The sequence below is a fragment of the Phalacrocorax carbo genome, chromosome 1 (assembly GCF_963921805.1).
Source record: "Phalacrocorax carbo chromosome 1, bPhaCar2.1, whole genome shotgun sequence".
Lineage (NCBI taxonomy): Eukaryota > Metazoa > Chordata > Aves > Suliformes > Phalacrocoracidae > Phalacrocorax > Phalacrocorax carbo.
Genome location: NC_087513.1, coordinates 24,479,178 through 24,499,766, shown reverse-complemented (window position 1 = coordinate 24,499,766; position 20,589 = coordinate 24,479,178). Strand labels below are relative to the sequence as shown.

At 37.2% G+C, this 20,589-nt stretch overlaps 1 protein-coding gene across 5 annotated transcripts in view; it reads right to left on the bottom strand.

Moving 5' to 3' along the window:
- The window catches only part of POT1 (protection of telomeres 1), an 80,175-nt gene that overhangs the window by 5,605 nt on the left and 53,981 nt on the right, over nucleotides 1-20,589 (bottom strand). For all 5 annotated transcript variants that reach the window (XM_064446207.1, XM_064446184.1, XM_064446199.1 and 2 more), the window contains 8 exons: nucleotides 14,573-14,733; nucleotides 12,353-12,441; nucleotides 11,197-11,241; nucleotides 10,606-10,762; nucleotides 8,120-8,325; nucleotides 5,159-5,294; nucleotides 2,314-2,408; nucleotides 623-714 (listed from right to left, as the gene is read on the bottom strand). In XM_064446207.1, coding sequence (XP_064302277.1) covers nucleotides 623-714; nucleotides 2,314-2,408; nucleotides 5,159-5,294; nucleotides 8,120-8,325; nucleotides 10,606-10,762; nucleotides 11,197-11,241; nucleotides 12,353-12,441; nucleotides 14,573-14,733 — 981 coding nt within the window. The remainder of the gene's footprint in view (nucleotides 1-622; nucleotides 715-2,313; nucleotides 2,409-5,158; nucleotides 5,295-8,119; nucleotides 8,326-10,605; nucleotides 10,763-11,196; nucleotides 11,242-12,352; nucleotides 12,442-14,572; nucleotides 14,734-20,589) is intronic.

The window sequence follows — 20,589 nt, the reverse complement described above, 5'->3', positions numbered from 1 at the left end:
TTCAGAGAAAAGTGAAGATAGGTAATTCTAAGGTTAGAAAATTAGTTGAATGAACTGCTTCTGAAATCAAAGACAAATATCTGTATAGCTATAGCTTAGTACCACCTAGGTTCAGAGATAGGAAGGCCTCTTCTACCCCATGGTCATATGAAACAAAAATCAGAGTTACTGAATGGATAGATTCTACTGGCAGTTAAAAAAAAGATAATGAGATTTTGAACCAATCCAGACATTACCTGCATAAATCTTGAAACACTCCCATCAATCACATAGCTTTCAGGCTGCATAATTTAACATTGCCAATAAAAGAGAATTTCAGCCATGGAAATGTATAAAAGTCTATGGAAATACCAAATAATCTACCTACAAGCTTCAGTTTTGTCTTTATGCTTTGATATTCCATACTTCAATATTTTATTGAAAAAAATTGCTATAAATTACATTCTTTGCATCTTCATTGATGGTCAGTATTCGTAACATTACAGCACTTGTACATGTCCCCACAAAACACTGCAAGTAACATAGAACGAATATTTCTATACCTACATTTACTATTTTAAAAACAAATAAAATCCCGACTGAGATAAATCTGTAGACTCTACCTTTGCCTAGATTTACTTACATAATCAAAAAGGTATGCATTTAGTGCTCCTGTTCCATCAACCAGTGTAAACTTCATAATAAAAACATACTGGAGCAGCTCAATACCTAAAACTGAAGAAAAAAAAATTGATCTGTTCCTTAGAGTGAATAGGCAAGACAAACCATAACAACTGAAGCTGACAATATCCCTCCTTTAATAGTAACTGATTTTGAATACTGTCATTAGAAGTATAAATTGAGAGGCCAAAAAACAGAGGCTCTGAAAAACAAAATGTGGTTCGTATTTTCCGAGTGCATTACAACTTGCCTAGAAATACTTTACTAGATGAGTCTATAAAAATGCAGAGAGATTTAAAAGTACTTATTCTCATCCTAGTAAAAGAAATGCTAATATTTGCTTAGATGTTAGATCCTACCTTGGTAGGATCCTCCCACTCCTGTTCTTTTATCAATGGAAGATTAAAGGAGACTTGCTTTTAATTCAGTGATAATAAGAAAGCATTCCACCTGAAAACGTATCTTCTGAGGAAAACAATTTGTTTCATATGATGTAGTAAAAGCTACCAGGAAAAGTCTTATTCAGAAAAACTTTGCTGGTGGTTCTGAAAATATTCCAGCATAAGTAAATGACTATAGTCATTCTCTCACTGGCAGCAGTAACTGTTATGCTGCAAACATAAAATATCTTAAATGCACAAAGTTACTGCAACTCTGCATCAGTCTTTTCTGGCTACATCTACTTAAATTGGCTAGTCACTTTATGTTCAACTGATCTATTTGCAGGTTAGTCTGAAAATATGGATGATAAAAGAATAATATACATAAAGTAGTTTAAATGCCAGAAAGAATTTAATAAATATTGTTTATGTTTTGAGTATTAAATGTCAACTGCAGGTGCTGTAACACTGCCAGTTATGTATTACTTTATTGAATAGAATATAATTATGACAGTTTATTTGAAAGAACCATTGTATTGCTTGAATAGCTTTTTTTTTCTCTTTTATAAAGTCTTTACCAAGCTTAGATACTGCTAGATATTCCAACTTAATATGTTGGAACATGAACTGATAAACATCAATATATTATTCTTCCTTAATGTGTTGTGAAGTTTTAAGCTCCAATTTACCTCCAGCATTTGAATGTGTTGACTACATAAATTAACACAAGGAAAACACAAAGCATGCAACACACATATACATTATGGTATAATTCCTTTCATCTGAATATTATTTCTTGCCGACTCTCTAGAATATGCTTAGCATGGATAAGGCTTACAGAAGATAAAAGTCTAACTTGTACTCATCATTAAATAACACTTTCTTCAGCTCAGGTCAGAAAAAATATCTTCAAGAAGAAAAGCGGGACTAACTTCTAGGACTGCAAGCATGTACACGGTTTAAAAATGATATCTACAACCAAAAATCCATCACAACTGTACTATCTGTATTTGATGCATGTTACTAGTGACACCTATGGTAGAAGAAACTGTTCAACCTATAAAATCCTTTAATTCATACTGTAATGGTTTCAAAAGTAATTATGTTATTTCAACTGGTAAAAGGTGAATAAATTTTATAGCTTTATACTCAAGCATAACCATAAATTACATGCTTTCTGTACAAAACTGCAACCCAGAAACCAAACTATTTCATATAAACACCTCAGAATCAAGGCAGAAAAGTATTTCAGGACAATATGATGTCAGCTGACCTTGTGCTATTTCAGCTGGTTCCCATGATGGTCGTTGTTCTGCTGCAATGGAACTTAGACTCTTGATAGGCTTTGGAGTTGAACACTGCTTGCACCTAGCATTTAAAACAAGACACTGAAGCTAACCAAATACTGATTTATTTATACTAGAAACTTTCTGCACAGAAGAAAAAAATAAATCTGATTTTCTTACTCAGTGGGAGTGCAAAAGTATTTCTGTTGCTGTTTAAAATAATTATTACACCAGACACACAAGCTTTAGGCCACATCAAAACCCTTAATGCTGCTTTTGAATTATCCCCAAGAAGAAATAAATCATTTTGGTCTGGAAAAGACCATTTCAGTAAATAGACAGGAGGAAAACTGTATATTAGAGTTCAGGGAGTTGGGGTTGTTCAGCCTGGAGAACAGAGTGCTCTGGGGAGACCTTATTGCAGCCTTTCAATATATAAAGGGGGCTTATAAGCAAGACAGAGAGTCTTTTTACCAAGGCCTGTAGTGACAGGACAAGGGGCAATGGTTTTACACCGAAAGAGGGTCAAATTTAGATTGTACGGAAGGACAAAATTTTTTACAATGAGGGTGATGAAACACTGGAACAGGTTGCCCAGAGATGTTGTGGATGTCCCATCACTGGAGGTGTTCAAGGTCGGGTCAGATGGAGCTTTGAGCAACCTGATCTAGTGGAAGACGTCCCTGCCCATAGCAGGGGGTTGGAGTAGAAGATCTTTAAAGGTCCCTTCCAGCCCAAACCATTCTATGGTTCTAAGATCACTACATTGCTAAACATATGAATATATGTCACTACTTTGTTGTTTAGCAATACAAACACCTCACTTTGTAAAAGCAGGAATGAATCTGAACTTGTAGCATGCTCTAAAAACACAACAGGCTTACAAGAGAAATTTTGCTTTACCTACATTAAAAATACTAACTATGAGTTATTAAAACAATCTCTTTTATTACTGGTGTGTTTACACAAGTAATTATGAATTTTACATGACATAGTAAGCAAATGCTGCAAGTGGACAAAAATGTTGAAGAACTGTTTTCAAAGTTGTTCTCATTTGCCTCAGAAATAAAATTACAGAACAACTATTTTTTCCAAATTAAGCTTCTGTGCTAGTATACTACAGTTAGAACTTAAAATAGACATTTATTATCTTTTAGAATTACATGCAAAACATGCCATAAAAATCAATAGCACTAGTTCTGCTCAAGTGATATAAAGCCAAGCTCAGTGATGCTACTTTTTTCTTTAAAAACCCCAAAAGCCAATAAAGTAACTTAGCTGTGAATTTTGTTTTTATATGCAAGTGTATGTATGTTTATTTTTATATATATGAATATACATGCATATGCACACACATAAATATTTATAGATATTCAAGCTCATTTCTACAGCAAAAATAACGTTGCTTTTAATTCTACTACACAGAATCTTTGATTTTAGACTTTGCTAAGTATATGCTACTGATAAAAGCACATGGAACTAAGCTCTGAAATGTCAACATCCTTGTGAGGTTCCTTACTAAATATCCTATAAACAGTGATGCAGTATCTTATAGAGCATTGGCTTTGCAGTACAACCATTTAAACAGAGAGCAACGTCTGAAGGGGAGTTGTGTGTAGCTGGGGAAATATATGGATTATGAAAGTGCAAGGGGAAATACTTTGTACTGGTGAAGATCCAGTCCCAGTAGGAATACTCACACATTGCCTTTATTTAAAAACCCTATGGACAGCTGTATCTGGAAAGGTCAAAACAATATATGGCAAAGAAAAATAATTAACTGTATTCATTTTATGAGGCCTTTATGGGAACCTTTAGGGTTCATGTGATATTTCTGCATGGAATTTTTTTTTTCTGCATGGAATTTTTTTTTTCTGCCTACAGGACTGAAGTAGTGCAACACAGCACCCTGCTTGAACTTACTAGGACTGCTGAGAGGAAGGACTCAATAGCCTGCATGAAGTAGGCTGGTATTTCTGAGCTTGGTAACTGCACACTGCTGTGCAGTACTGGGAGAACATACCGCTGTTAGCTCTCATTGAGCAGGAACACAGTAAGGCATGGCATAGCACAGATACCAGACCTAGATGTGTGTACTATATTCCATAGCCTTGGAACTATGGAATTCAGAAACCCATTGAAGTTGTCTCTACAGTGACTGAAATGCACACATAGGTAAGGGCGCTTTGCAGTGTTGTGGATCTCAATAAACGGTAAATGGCGAGGAAAGGCTGTCTAAAATCTCTTATTTCTTCCAAAACCCAAGCTCTCACAAAGCTAGGAATGAAAGAGATGATGAGACGTGGATTGACAGCCTGAAATAATTTTCTGTGTCTCTATTTAAATACTATCCATGTATATTGTATCTGTACAAAAAAACCAGCATACAGTTTTAAAGCAACATATGTTTTGACTTTAGTCTAACGAGTAAGACCAGAAAATAGTATTTTCTAGCCAGAAAATGGAAGATCTGGAGCAAAAGTGGAAGATTTAGGAGTTTTACAGCCTAAAGAGACTCATATATGCATTCCTGTCTCTGTAGTATACTGCCCTACCCACACACCACAGCAAGACTCAACATCGGGTCCAGTGTAATTAAGGGCATAAGAATTATAATGTAATATAAAGCCCAACTGCAGTTGAGTCCTTTGATACGAGGTAGTAATATGGCATTTCATCCCTGATTTCAGTCCTGCTGATCATGTTATTTATTTTGCATCATAGAATCTTTGGATAAGTTATCCCTTGAGTACTGCAGTTTGAATTACTGACAAAAATGACATCTATCCATTACTGCAACTACTAAAATATCAACAAATACTTTTAACCTACCCATAATATTTTATGCTTCCTTGTAAAAGAAAAGGAGCTGAAAGATCTAATAATTCAAGGTCGTCTTTATTGGATCTCACAGGAATAACACATTTAAATCTTTTTGTAAGCTTCCAGACTTCTTTTAGTGTTCCACCTATTAAAAACAGAAGAACATGGTTTTTTAAACTGTAATAAAGAATATATTGAAAAACTTGCATTTCTTGGCTGATTAGATGTTGATTTCAGGACCTTCAATAAAAATTGAGACCCACCATGGAAAACTAAAAAAATGGTCCATAACCTTCTCATTCTTACTCAATAAGAGACTCAATAAAGAATCAAAGATGGACATTTATCAGAGCAGATGCCTTAGTATCGTCTTCAGTATCTTCAGTTATTACTGTAACCATTACATTGTATTTAGTTGTGATCACTTTCATATAATTTCTTCTATGATTTTACTAGCTATTTTCTTGGGGGAGGGGAACCCACAAAAAAGAATAAACTGACTTTTTGCAATTGCTCCTAAGTAACTGGTTTTTTTCAGCTTTTAAGTGGCAAAAATCTATATCATCTATTAAGTGGCCAGCAGTTTATGAAAAAGTAGTTATTCTACCATGTCATAATTGACATGAAGTAGGAAATGCAGAACCACCAAACTTCATACTAATTTGAGTGCTACTAAACTGAGGCCACACTAGGAACACAGCAGAAATTTAATATATTCCAGATGGAACCCTGAGATCTTCCAATTCCAGTGACAGAAACAAGCTATTTCAAATTTATTATAAATCATGGGATAATCTACCTTCAGTCTCTGTAGTATGGACTGCAGAACTGATTATGGGATCTTTCTGACATTTCACCAATTCATTCAAATGTGGTACATGTATTAATGTAACATATAGAGAACAGTTATTTGGTAATAGTTCAGTTAAAATGTATGATTTAAACTGCTCATGAACAAAAATAAAAAAGGGAGCAAACTGTTTTAAAGTAAATATATTCTACATCTATGTTTACCGCTAACTGTAACTAATATGTTTCAAAGACTTTATGACAAGCAATTACGACATTGGATTGTAATGTATTTATTGCATATATTTGTTACTTCTATTGCAGAGGTAAGAAGAAAGAGAAGAAAATAAAATCAATAAAATTGCATTATTACTGACGATCAGGAAATGCACAACAACATGTAACCTCCTCAGTGAGCTGAACTTCTAGTAAAACAAAAACAAAAACAGATATTTGAAATGCCTTCCCAAAAGGTTAGAGAACACAGGTCCTCCAATACTGTGACACAGATAAAGCCTCTCATATACATTTGAACTCTCATTCAAGGGATTAACATGCAAAATTCAGGGTAGTTTTAAATGACACTGTTAAAAGGTCTCCAGAATTTGAACTTTGCTGTAATACAAAGTTACACTGGGCAAATGTATTCCAGCTTCTAAGAGACTGGCATAAAACACAGAGAATGACCAGGGGTTGACAATGACACGAATCACAGTGATTTCATGTACAAATAATGATGATATGCAAGGAGCATTAATCTACTTATTAACTGTAACGTTTCACTCTTCAGTTCAACTAATCTGTAGCTCTGGTTATGGATTCCCCTCACTCCCTATGGGGGGTCACGTAAAATTCTGTCCATTATCCAACTATTTCCTCAATTCCAGCCTAACAGATGCCAAACACTCAAAAAGAAGTTCTTGCTTCAGCATAATGACTATGGGGAAGAATAGCATATAGTGTTGTAGAAATCTAAATTGCTTGTGTTTAACAAAAAAGTAGAATAGTAGAATCTAGACCTCTTCTGTCTAATAAATGTCACAGTGTGTTTGGCCTTTGAGGGTTGTCTGTATCTCGAAAAGTGCTGGGAAGATTTCTAGGGTGACTTCAAAATCTCCACCTCCAAAAACTTAATGATAAAAATTAAAATAGCATGTAGCTTTGGCAAGGTTCATGATTCATGTTCTGGGAAAAAAGTGTTAAAACACTGATTATGACTTTTCCTTGTGCTCCAACATGAAGTACATATATCCACATACACACATACTTAGCTGCTGGCACTTTAATATTTGAAAAAAGATGTACCAAGTTATATAGTTCAGTTATTTTAGGAAAACAGAGTAGAAACAGATTCTTTTTTCTTTTGTTTTCACAAAGATAAGGTTAGATTGCAAAAAAAAAAATCAGTTTGGAACGTGTCAGAAATAAAGCAGCTATTAGATCTAGTTGAATATAAAACAAAGCAGAAACCAGAAGGGGTTTTGTCATTGACCCTTACACAAAGGACCACCCGACTTACATTTGCTTAATCACACCACTTCCTGAGCACAATTGAAGACACTGTTTTAAACTCAGAATGGTACTATATGCAATTACTTGTTACTTTTATTCTATTCAAAACATTCTTTATTAGTATTATTGCTAAATTGCTTTGTTTAAAGATCAGTGACTATTTCTCTTCCCTGAGGAAATCTGATAAAAACCAAACCAAAAAAATCTCATGCTGCAAGAAGCTCTATTAATCTGAAACAACACTGACATCCAGAGGCTGACAAAGTTAATTGTAGGTTTGTATTATCAGAAGCCTTCCAAAACTTTTCCACATTAAGATTAAAAATACGTGTTTTTAGAAAACTCAGTGAATTTTCAAATCAGAACTGAAAAATCAGTAAGCACAGCTAGAAAAAAAAACTTATTCAGATGTTAATTTTAGCAGATTCAACACTAACCTTATTGGCACAGTTGTAAAATAGACAGAAACACCTTACAAGACCTTCACAGGTGACTTTCTCCTGTTTGCGCAAGAGTAACTTAAAGTTCCAGCCCAGGTTTTTCTTTTCTTTGAAGATGCTTTTATGATCATCACTACTTACACTGGATACAACTTCAACATACCTTAACTTTGTAGATACTCAGAGTGGACACTGCCATAAGAAGTGGTGTATTTGCAATTTATCTTACCTTCTATCATAAGCAATGTATCTTCAGGCTGTTGAAGCATTTCGTCATGCTTTACAAAATGGATAGCTATCTTCCTTTGTTTCTGGTCTTGTGTAGTCCACATTACGGAATCATACCAGGATGTATTCTGTAATTCTGGGTTTGGGGCAGTAACAGCAGAGCCTCGTAAAATACAGTCAAAGTCATCTCCATCTGGAACTTCTTGCCTAAAATGATTTCCAAAATTAATAAGTAAATTCTAACAGCTTCTCCTTAGGCAGTCTAACAATGAGGACAACAGTACTCCAAATAAATATTAAAATATACACAGGAAAAATAACTTTGTTGTTATATCAATTTAAACATTTAGAGCTGTATAGCAAATTATGACAGGATAATTCTGCAGGAGCAATATAGTTTCATATACATCCTGTAAAGGGAAAATCTGCGACTCTGTACCACACAGTTTCTTTCCTATCCTGCTAGAGTGCACCGTTCATGCATTTCCAGTTGTCATTCACAAGAGAAGTAAGGAAGGCCACTCAAATTTTACCAACATTACCAACAGGCAAAAAGCCAGTGGTTGGCACACAGATTAAAAATACTTTAAAAATATTTTCTCCCAAGCAAGACAGACCTGCTGCCTTCAGGTGGAATATGAGCCGTGACAAAAAAACAATGGAAAAAAAAAAATAAGAAGGCAAAAGCCTGGGCTATGTCATCAAACACTGAAAGAAAGTAGGTTCCAAGCTTCTGAGTGGAGTTAAAGAAAAAATACCATCAACTTCTGCAGATTATTCTGAAGATTTCACTTTCAAACCCAAGAGCCTCTGCTACCACCAGTGAATAGAACAATTCCTGCCTATGACAACAAACTTTGATACTCTTATGCTATGACTGTAGAACTGGCACACAAGAAGTCTTCCTGAATCTGAACTTTCATTTCATGAACACAGTGCTATTCAATGAACTCTCTCCACCTGTGCTCCTGGATTACTATTTTTAATGCAAAAGCAATGGACCTAACACAACAGGTCATCTTTCCAGATATACCCATTAAACTCTTCCAGCCTTTACAGCCTGCCTGTAGATTTCCCACAGAGGCATGAATGGAATGAATTGTTTTTGAACTAAGCTACACGCAAGGGAAAGCACTGCAAGTAGTCCCATCACTGCAGTAAGATGGTGGTAGTAGTACTAGGAAATATGCTAACTAAAGCCTCACAAATCTACCCAGTTAAAAGTCTGCCCTAATTCTGTGGCAAAGAGAAGCCAGCAATATGTGAAACAGGAGGAGACCCAAATGAATAGAAATGAAGACATCAGCAAGTCAAGAATATATAAAAAGGCTATAATAGTAATAGAAAATTGTGCAATAAGGATAAAGTTCACAAGGAACAAACAAAATTCTATCAACTGTAACTGCAATACAGAGTTGGCAAATATATCAAAAAAGTGAAAAAAGTGGCAGAGATAGTTGGTAATTATAGCCTTTTTATACTTGACAATAAACATCATGTACTTGTATGTTGTGAAGATGATGAAGCACTTCTTGCATTAGTAACCAAGAGAATGTTGTAACAACATCTGATAAGGACCAATATCGTTAAAGCTGTAAGCGTGCTACTTTGCATCCAAAGGCTGTAAGAGAAGGATAACAGGGGCGTTTTCTTGCCTCAGTGATGTTTGTACCTAATAAATCCTGATTGTGCAAAAAATTTCAAAAGGCTAGGAGAATGCTAATGTGCCATCATTTAAAGAAAGCAATAGTTTACACCAGTAGCAATTAAGCTCTTTGCCTGGGACTGATCCTTGGCTAAAGTCAGGCAAAAAAAAAAGTGACACAGTATTCACATGATTGTGAATAGCACTGTAATGCATGCCACTCAGTAGTTTCATTAGAAATAGGCCATTTCAAACAAACTTTGTTTCATTTTTAGATAAACAAACACCAGAAATGGTATATGATTATTTGACTAAGCATTATTTGATACAACGACAAATGGCATTAAAGGGGAAATAACAATAATAAAACAGTCAGTGAACTGACCCCGATCAGGAAAAAAAGACCAGAACACCAAGGTGAAGGGTGTTTCCCTGATATTTTTGAGTCCAGAAAAGATGCCTTCTCTGGAAGATACACTTTAGTGAAAGATATTTTATTCATTCACTTGGAGACAATCAGACCTTTTTGCATACCCTGTTTTAAAACTGCAGTACAGAAACAGGTACTTAAATACAACTTTGGTATAGGAAAAACTGCACTGCTACATTTGAAAATACAGAAAAAGTATTGTTTTGAAAGCACTCAAAGGATTCTGTAAATGGAACTCATCTGATGATTTAAAATTTTCCTACCTGTTACCAGTGAGTTTCAAATCTTTGCTCAAAATGAATATATTCAAGCTCGTTTTACACAAAAAAGAGAATGAAAATACACTGAAAACCTAGGCATCCCAAAATATATAGAGCAATTGCTAATTACTTTTGTTGTGTAAAACACTTACAAAGAGTTGCATTTGGAACAATGAAGTTTAATAGACTGATAGAGCTTCTGGGGTTTATAAGTTCTCAGCTTTGCTCTAATGCGATACTGTTGAGGAGCGGTGCTGTTCAGAATGGTTTTCAGTTCTGTGTTTTTCAAATGCTGATGATCTGTTAATACTGCAAAATAAGAACATACACACACACAAAAAAACCCACGCATACTTATTAAACACCACAATATTTGGAATATGGGAAATGGACATTGCAAGTATGTGTTTTCCCTTAATTCCCATCTTTTCTTCCCTTCCCAGTTGCAGCCTCAGTTTTGTCAATACATTAGTACGGTTTTTAAGATATATCACAATGGGCTGTGTCATCACGGTGTAGTTTAGGGTACAGAAATTCAATACGTAGAAGAAAAGAAAGTAGAATACATAAATATGCTCTACTCCTTTAAAACCAGAATAAAACCAGTGTAACATTCATAAACTTAGAATGGCTCTTCCTATAATAAGTAAAAGATATTACTTCAACCTTTGAGCTGATGTCTCAAAAATACTTTTGCTCTTTAGTAAAAATAAAATTCACCTTGAGGTCAAAATATTTCCTACCTGTAACAGATAACTGCTGACATTTCTGTAAGTGTGATTCAAGATCTGAAAAAAAGAAGAACTTCCTAATTATTTTCCTTCCTTCTTTTCTTCTTTATCATGTGGACACATAAAACCAGATATATAGATAGGCAGATAGATGTAAACACAGAACTAAAAGCTGCACAATGGAAAATGGGAGTCCTAATAATGTATGAAAACTATAGCAAAAGGAAAAAGCAGAGTAAGCAGGAGGCAAACATTAGATATCAAGAGTTAATATATCTGAGGAGAAATTAGTGTATACCTAAATAGCAATGCTTATCAAAATGAACACTTTTCAAATGTATACTGTGAATGATACTGCTGACATAAACTGTATTCATCCCCCTGTAATTTTTCTGGACAAGAGCATAAATATATTATTCTAAGAACAATACAGACTGCCTGCTCCCTCCTTGAACAACCTCTACTACACATACACAGGGCAGTAAATATGTGCAAAATTCTTTCTAAATTGGCAGTGTTATGGTCCAGACATGAAGTATTTATTTATTCCTGTGTTTTGCACCCTTCCAGAAATATCCTGTCACAGTATGTTAATAATGGCTAAGTAACATAGGATTTTAAAAGCTAGAAGCAGATGCAGACTATGTCTAACCAGATTTAGAGTTTAATTCACTTTTAGTTATTCTTATTCTAGGCTAAAAAAATCCATTAAAAAACATACTGTGGGATCTGTAGAACTACTTTTCCACGGCGCTGCACCTTGCAACTCTGCCACTGATACAACTTTCCATCCAACAGCTTTAAAATGGCTCCTGAGGAAGCAGCTGTTTAGTAGTGTTTTCAGTGCCTATCTCTGAGGAATCCCCTTTTGGAGGGAGGGAGCTACATCACTCTGCTTTATGATCTCATGTAGTATGGTTAAGAACACCATCTGTGTTCAATAATTTATCCACTACTTCCTATGCAAGTATTTTCCCATGTATATGACAGGCTTCTGCTGCAAGACAGGATGGGTTAATGTCAATTTCCAGTCTAACAAGCCAAAAGAATTGGCTAAGGCTTTGTATGTGAAAGTAATATTATACACTTACAGAAGCAGCAACTGTGACCTTATCTTGACCACATACATATTGGAAGAAAGAGCAAATCGGCTTTCAATTGCTCTTACCTGTAATATTTTTGAACATGCCATCTAATTCCACTGAAGACATGCTTTCCATATTCTGACTGCCTGCCAGATCCACGGATTCTAAGAATCTAAAAATAAATGGCTAAATATATTATAACCTAGAGGAGTCTTTAATACATATACATACGCACACACACATATATATGTGGGACTATACATACACCTACATAAAACCTAATGTTTATCAATGCATGGGTATAATGTTCAGACATAAATTTTGCAGTAGACATAAAACTCAATCGAGCCAGAAGTTGCAGGGATGTGTATTAATGATGCAGATAACACATGACACACTCCTTTCCAAATCACTTCTGGAACTTTAAATACAATGTAGTGCCAAAAGAAATCTATACTACTGGAAACAGAATTCCTGATAAAGCAATGTGGGCTTTGGTTACTTAGCCTTTCCTAAGGGAAAAAAAGAGTTTATAACCTTCGGAAGAAGGGGCAGGCCACTCAGGAGGACTACAAGGATGTCATGAGGTTATGCAGGGAGAAAATTAGAAGAGCCAAAGCCCAACTAGAATTTAATCTGGCTACTCCTGTAAAAGACAATGAAAAATGTTTCTCTAAATACATTAACTACAGAAGGAGGGCTAAGAACAATCTCCATCCTTTATTAGGTGCAGGGGAGAAACACAGAGACAAGGGATATGAGGAAAAGGCTGAGGTACTTAATGACTTCTTTGCCTCAGTCCCTGAGCTGGAAGACAGGGAGCAGAATGGAGCCCCCATAATCGAAGGGGAAATGCTTAGTGACCTGCTACACCACTTAAATACACACACATCTATGGGGCTGGATGGGATCCACCCAAGGATCCTGGGGTGGTGAAAGTGCTCACTAATCCACTTTCAATCATCTATCATCAGTCCTGGCTAACTGGGGAGGTCCCAGTTCTGTTTACTATCTTTATCAATGATCAGAACGAGGGGATCGAGTGCACCCTCAATAAGTTTGCAGATGACTCCAAGTTGCGGGGCAGTGTCGATCTGCTCAAGGGTAGGAAGGCTCTGCAGAGGGATCTGGACAGGCTGGATCGATGGGCTGAGGCCAACTTTATGAGGTTTAACAAGGTTCAGTGCCAGGGCCTGCACCTGGGTCACAAAAAACCCATTCAATGGTACGGGTTTGGGGAAGAGTGGCTGGAAAGCTGCCCAGCAGAGAAGGACCTGGGGGTGTTGGTTCCCAGTCAGCTGAACATGAGCCAGCAGTGTGCCCAGGTGGCCAAGAAGGCCAATGGCATCCTGGTTTGTATCAGGAACAGTGCGGCCAGCAGGAGCAGGGAAGTGATCGTGCCCCTGTACTCGGCACTGGTGAGGCTGCACCTCAAATATTGTGTTCAGTTTTGGGCCCCTCACTACAGGAATGACACTGAGGTGTTGGAGCGAGTCCAGAGAAGAGCAATGAAGCTGGCGAAGGGTCTGGAGAACAAGTCCCATGAGGAGCAGCTGAGGGAGCTGGGATTGTTTAGTCTGGAGAAGAGAAGGCTGAGGGGAGACGTTATTGCTCTCTACAGCTACCTGAAAGGAGGTTGTAGTGAGGTGGGGGTTGGTCTCTTCTCCCAAGTAACAAGTAATAGGACGAGAGGAAATGGCCTCAAGTTGTGCCAGAGCAGGTTTAGATTGGCTGTTAGGAAAAATTTCTTCAACAAAAGGGTTGTGAATCACTGGAACAGGCTGCCCAGGGAAGTGGTTGAGTCACCATCCCTGGAGGTATTTAAAAGACATGTGGATGTGGTGCTTTGGGACATGGCTTAGTGGTCAACTTGGCAGTGTTAGGTTAACAGTTGGACTCGATGATCATAAAGGTCCTTTCTAACCTAAATGATTCTATGATTCCTTATTTATATAATGCACACGCTTAAAATGTGCTCAATTTATTTGCTTAACCATAGCTTTTATCTTTAAAAGATCATATGACACTATCAAACAATAAGTATGTTAATGTCACCAGGCCTTACTATTAAAGCACTATAAAATAGAAAACTTCATCCCTGCTGTATTTTAAATTTGAGAAATTAGCCTTTATTTATCTATCTGCCCAAATACTTACTCTTCATCTTAGTGGTGCTGAAGACACATTCTGTTCCAGAGTTTCTGGTTCTTACATAAGTTTACAATTTTAAACTGCGCAGTTGTTACATTAGCCTAGAGTTTTCCAGAATTATCTAGAAGAAAAACCCCACATACAGAACTTACGCTTTTAGTTCCTTAACATCCAGGTTACTTTCTGGTAAGACTCCTATTCCTCGACCGTAACAGGTGCCACCGTGAAGATGAAATTCTATAGGTGAGACATTCTCATTCTCAGCACCTCCTTGTTTTGTATGTATACTGTAAATTCTCAGAAAACTTCCAATCTTAAAGAAAAAAAAACAACAGTGTTAGCTATTGACTTGGAAAACTCTAGGCCTCAAAAAGCTTCTTCCCTCTTCTCACTGAATCACAAAACACCTGAAGTTGTCAGAGACCTGACCTAATGAAATTCAACAAAAGCAAGTGCAAGGTCCTGCACCTGGGGAGGAACAACCCCATGCACCAGTACAGGCTGGGGCTTGACTTGCTAGAAAGCAGCTCTGTTGAGAAGGACCTGGGAGTGCTGGTGGACAGCAAGGTGACCCTGAGCCAGCAATGTGCCCTTGTGGCCAAGAAGGCCAATGGTACCCTGGGATGCATCAAAAGGAGTGTGGCCAGCAGATCGAGAGAGGTTATCCTCCCCCTCTACTCTGCCCCAGTGAGACCACATCTGGACTACTGTGTCCAGTTTTGGGCCCCCCAGTTTAAGAAGGATGTGGAACTGCTTGAGCAAGTCCAGCGGAGAGCTACCAAGATGATCAGGGGACTGGATCATCTCCCTTATGAGGAAAGGCTGAGAGACCTGGGTTTGTTCAGCCTGGACAAGAGAAGGCTGAGGGGGGATCTTATCAGTGCTTATAAATATCTAAAGGGTGGGTGTCAAGAGGATGGGGCCAGACTCTTTTCAGCGGTGCCCAATGACAGGGCAAGGGGCAATGGGCACAAGTTGGAACACAGGAAGTTCCACCTGAATATGAGGAAAAACTTCTTTCCTGTGAGGGTGCCAGAGCAGTGGCACAGGCTGCCCAGGGAGGCTGTGGAGTCTCTTTACCTGGAGACATTCAAAACCTGCCTGGTTGTGTTCCTGTGCCCCCTGCTCTGGGTGTTCCTGCTCAAGCAGGGTGGGTTGAATGGGATGACCTCCAGAGGTCCTTTCCAACCCCTACCATTCTGTGATTTGGTGATCTCTGGAGATGGCTTAGTCTAATCCCTGTGCCCAAAGCAGACTCAACTCTAGCAGGTTTCATAGGGCTGTCTCCAGCTGGGTTTTGAATATTTTCAAAGATGAAGACTCCAAAACGTCTCTGGGTGACCTGTTTGTTTTGCTTTATCAGACAACATTACTGGCAGCAAAAGCTGATTCAGAACCAGCATAAGCCTTCTTACTAAATCCAATTCTCAGGCAGACTTTGGAAGACAGATCAAACGAGCCAATGTATTCCTTTCCTGAGGGCACAATTTGTCTTCTATATTTACAACACAGCCCTCCAGAGACTGACATGCTGTGATTTGCCCGTGTATGATCACACTGTGTAACTGACCTCTTGTCCATCATCATGCATGGCATATTATCTGTTTATGTACACATGCAAACACATCTGCTTACCCAGATTTCTTCATCATATCTTACTCTTACATTACAGGTAACATTTTTTAGCACCAGGACAAAAGGCAACATGAGTTAGAAATTCAAAGATTCGCCACTGTTCCTAACGCTGTTAGATTTTCTTCTCATGTACATGGAGAAAATGCTTTTTGTTTTGCTTACAATTATTCTGTGTTCTCTGAAACAGTTTTGTCAAGTTAAACAAATGGAGTTAGACTAACTTACACAAGTACCTATTAAGAAAGAAGTTTTGGAGTACTGAACATCGAACGCATCTTTATAACTTTGCTTTTGTTTCAAAATACAACTCCCATTAATCCTCCCCACCACCCCCCCAAAAAACCCAAACGAAAACCAAGGTTCTAAAGGTAGATAATCTGGAGACTTAATTATATAGTTAATTTCCCTTTGAAGTGTTTTAAAAGGCCTTTGAATCAAATTAACTAGCGCCTAAATAATTTTTTGAAGTATAACCTAAGATCCAGCGGATAGCTGGCAAGCTACACATATTCAATAACCTGGATTTATGTTCACTCTAAGTATCTTTTAAATAGCCCTATCTAAATGATAAATTATTTTAAATTTACTTCAATTAACATTATCATTACAGCAGCCAGTCTATTAAGTCTTATTTCAGCTTCAGCTCTTGATTTAACCAATAGGAACCTAAAAAGTATTCCTATTCGACTGGATTGGCCAGGACTCAGTACAATACTTATAAATGTATGTATATACACATAAAAGCGGATACAGCAGCAGCTTGATTCTGGAATCTTCTTCTGTATCAAGGAACAGACTATGACTATATAATGCTGGTATCAAACTACTCTTTTAAACAGTGATCGCACATGAAAAAGGCAGCGTTTTTTCAAATTCAGGCACCAGGGACATAGAAAGTGCACTTCAGCCTGCACCTATTTTGCTTCTGGCATGGAGCTCTTACCAGAGTTTTAATTGATCTGCACCATTAGGGGGCTGCTCACTTTTTTCATTCAAAGCGTATCAGCAGGACAGCTTGTGCATTTAGATGGCAGTTAAGAGGCTTATCTGGAGGCTTTTTTTTTTTTTCTTTCCAGATGCTAAATTTCACTTAATTATGTTGAATATCCAAAAATGCAAGGGACAGTCATATTATAGAACTAATCTAATGACTATGACAAATGCTTTTGGAGAAAGTTTTTTTGTTTAAAGTTCTTAGCTAAGTTCTGCTTATCAAATAACCTTATGTCAATATAGTAGTGCCAAAATAGGTTTTTTTTTCCCCCAAAGAGTAATTCGTATATAAGCAGGAAAAAGTCAATTACAGTTGGAGATTTTCGTTCTTTCAGAAAAAATGTGTGAAAAAACTACGCATTTACTATATGTACAAATATAAAACATTAAACATGGGAGAGGAGAGCCCAGAAGCCAAGAATACAAAATGCTAGTTTTGCCTTCTAAACTTGTGTGCTGAAATTCATGCAAAAGTCAACCGAATCACATGTTTTAGTGCAACATTCAACTTCCCAAGATTTACGAGCACTGTAAAAACATATCTTCCTATAGCTGCATTTTATTATATCCCTTTTCTGACAATATGATTGTTTTATATATTTTAATATAAGTTAGAACTATTAGAACTTAGAAGAGATGCATTATAATCAGCATTGCCAAATACTGAAAAAGTCCGGAAGGTTATGAATGTCACCGCAGACCCCAGACGGGCCCGTGCAAGACGGGGTGCAGTGGCCCTGAATTCCTTTGGGAGGCAGCATTGCTCACCGTTAACGGTGCGCAAATGTGGGTGTTACAGCTAAAAACGGTGCTGTTTTTCTGTCGTTTACAGAATGCCTGCAGACCGAGCACGCTTTATATACTTGACTGAGAAGAAATTATAAACTACATTAAAGTAAACACCACTATTTACAGAGCCATCACTAAAATCTACCACAAAAACAAATCCCTCCTTGGCTTTATAGCAGTTCTGCTTAAGGACTACCTACCTCATTTAGAGCAAGTTCATTTAAAATGAAATTAAAACAATCAGAATGCATTTCTTGCAGTAATATAAAATACACTAATACCCTATTTGCAGTCTAGTTCAAGTGTGACTGTTAAAAATACATATTAAGTCTGAAAAGAATTAAAATGAAGAAGTCACATATGTAGTTCCTTGTAATCAGCCAACTAAATCGTTTAGCATAGCAAATTCTCATAATTATTTCAAAACACACAGGGTTTTGTTCACATTTAAGACACTAGTGAATTTGGAACGCTCATTTATCATGGCAGTTAAATGTTCATGTTTGGCCACAAAGGCACTCATGACAAGAGGCTGTCTTTATCTGCAGGAATCATTTACAGAAATAATCTGTACTAATTTTTATGCCTATTTTAGGGCTGATGATATTCAATGAGATTTCGTCATCATTTTGTCATATCAACAGTCTAATTTTACTGAATAAATTGTGCACAAGTTTTTGCAAAGGAGAGGAAGCATATACACAGCATTTGTGTGTGGTCCTTTGCAATAAAAATACCAACTTAAATCCATTAAAGGATTTGGAGGACTTGGGGGGTAGGATTGGGGGGGGGTGCTGTGGTTTGGCTTTTTTCCATTTTAACCAGTACAACGACAGAATTGGGGAAAATACCACTAACAGGTCAAAAGAATGCTACCCAGGCCTGAAAGATCTGAAGCAAGATATTACAGCCATATAATTCATTTAAGTTGCAGACTGGAAATGTGACTCAGACACTAGAAAAGCAGGCAAAACTTCTTAGTCCAAACTAGTATCAAGAAAGACATGACATTATATACAGCAGGAGGAACAGCTGAAAATATTTAAATTCTGCCTCTGAAGATACAGAACATGAAGCAAATACTGTGAAACTATGGACTAGGACTGGTATGCATGCTCAGGGTTAATTGTTTTCATTGTACTATCCAGAAAATGCATGGCAACACAAAACTGATGGCATCAAGCCATAACAGGAATGCACAGTACCACATATTCAATGAATGACAGTACGTAAGGAAATCTCCAACCATCTGTGGACGTCTGGATCCCTACTGTGCACTGACTGACCGCTTATGCTCACTCACCTTGATGCTTCCCATCTAGAATAATGCCCCAGATGGAGAAACCCATGTCACAGACCTATTCCTGAGTTGTACGGCAAGGTCAGTGAATCCTGAGAACCTCTGGAAACACTGGAATAAGAAAGGCTGAAGAATAACAAACTCCAACCTATGGGGAGCAACTGTACTCCATATAGAGTTAGTTGCAGTCTGGGGTTCCTAGAGTAATCAGAAACCCCAGGCAGCCAGAAGAGGGAAATTGGGAAAAAAAAAAAAGCAGTGAACATCATCGTCTTTGCTTAGCTGTAGCTCTTGCTTGTGTCTTTACGCCCCAGGAAACAATCCACTTCAGAGATGAGATTTCTGAAAACTCTCTTTGTGTTCTGCTAAGGGAACAAATGCTGAAAAGCCACAGTCTTACCCAGCAGGAAAGGGAGGTCAGTAAATATAGGGGGTGAAAAGTCTATTTACGGTATCAACTTTAGTGTACCTTCAATATTACTGAAGTTCTCTCCACTGAAGAATGTAAATACTATTTGACTGTCTCAGAAAATGGGATAGAATGCTCGTATCTTCAGTGTTCTCTGGACAGACAATCCAAACAAAGAGCTTTTAACAAACTCTTGCAGCAGTATCCCTGACAATGTACTCCAGGATTTGCTAAAAATTCACTGTAATACATTACCCACTTTTTCTAGACTGGAGTGCTTACTCAGAGCTTCCTTGTCTGAACATGTGCCTACAGATAAAATCCTTCTTGGTATAAAGGCTGTGTAAAACATCGTTCCTACATAAAACATTTCAGAGCTGCAAGTGTCATTGCAAACAATACACGACAACATGGGAGAGTGTAACCTAACAATTCCATAACAATTTACATTGAAAAAGACAATTCTAAGCTACTGTCAAATGCAGAAGGGATGGCTGAAAAAGAGTGCACTTTTTTTGTTTCTGAAACCGTAAACATCCAGTGCAGTTTCTGTCCCCACTGTTCTCGTGCTCACGTTCGGGAAGGTGCACATGCATACACTAAATGCTCTCCATGTTTATACTTCTACATAAATGATTTAAAAAAAAATATCTTTACATAACAAGACCTTAAACTAAATAAAATATTATACAGATTAATATAGAGTATTTAAATTATACTTTCTCATGATATGACATGATATGACTAGTATTTAAAAAGTAACCTTTTATTAAATCTTCTATTTTAGGAAGAGTCCCCACAAAATTTTATTTTCCTTATTCTGTGAAATAACATTAATTGCACATATTGCAACCTGAACTTAATAAACCTTCCTGAAGTTTGTTATGGTATCAGCACTTTTTCTTCAATAGCTCCAGTAAGACAACCCTCTAAAAAGCAGTGTTCAAAAATGATCTCACTTACTGCAGCTTGCGTGAGTGAAACTACTGCAACTTTGGACGTAGCCAGGACAAAACCAGCCCATGTTGCTCAGTAGGTCAAAC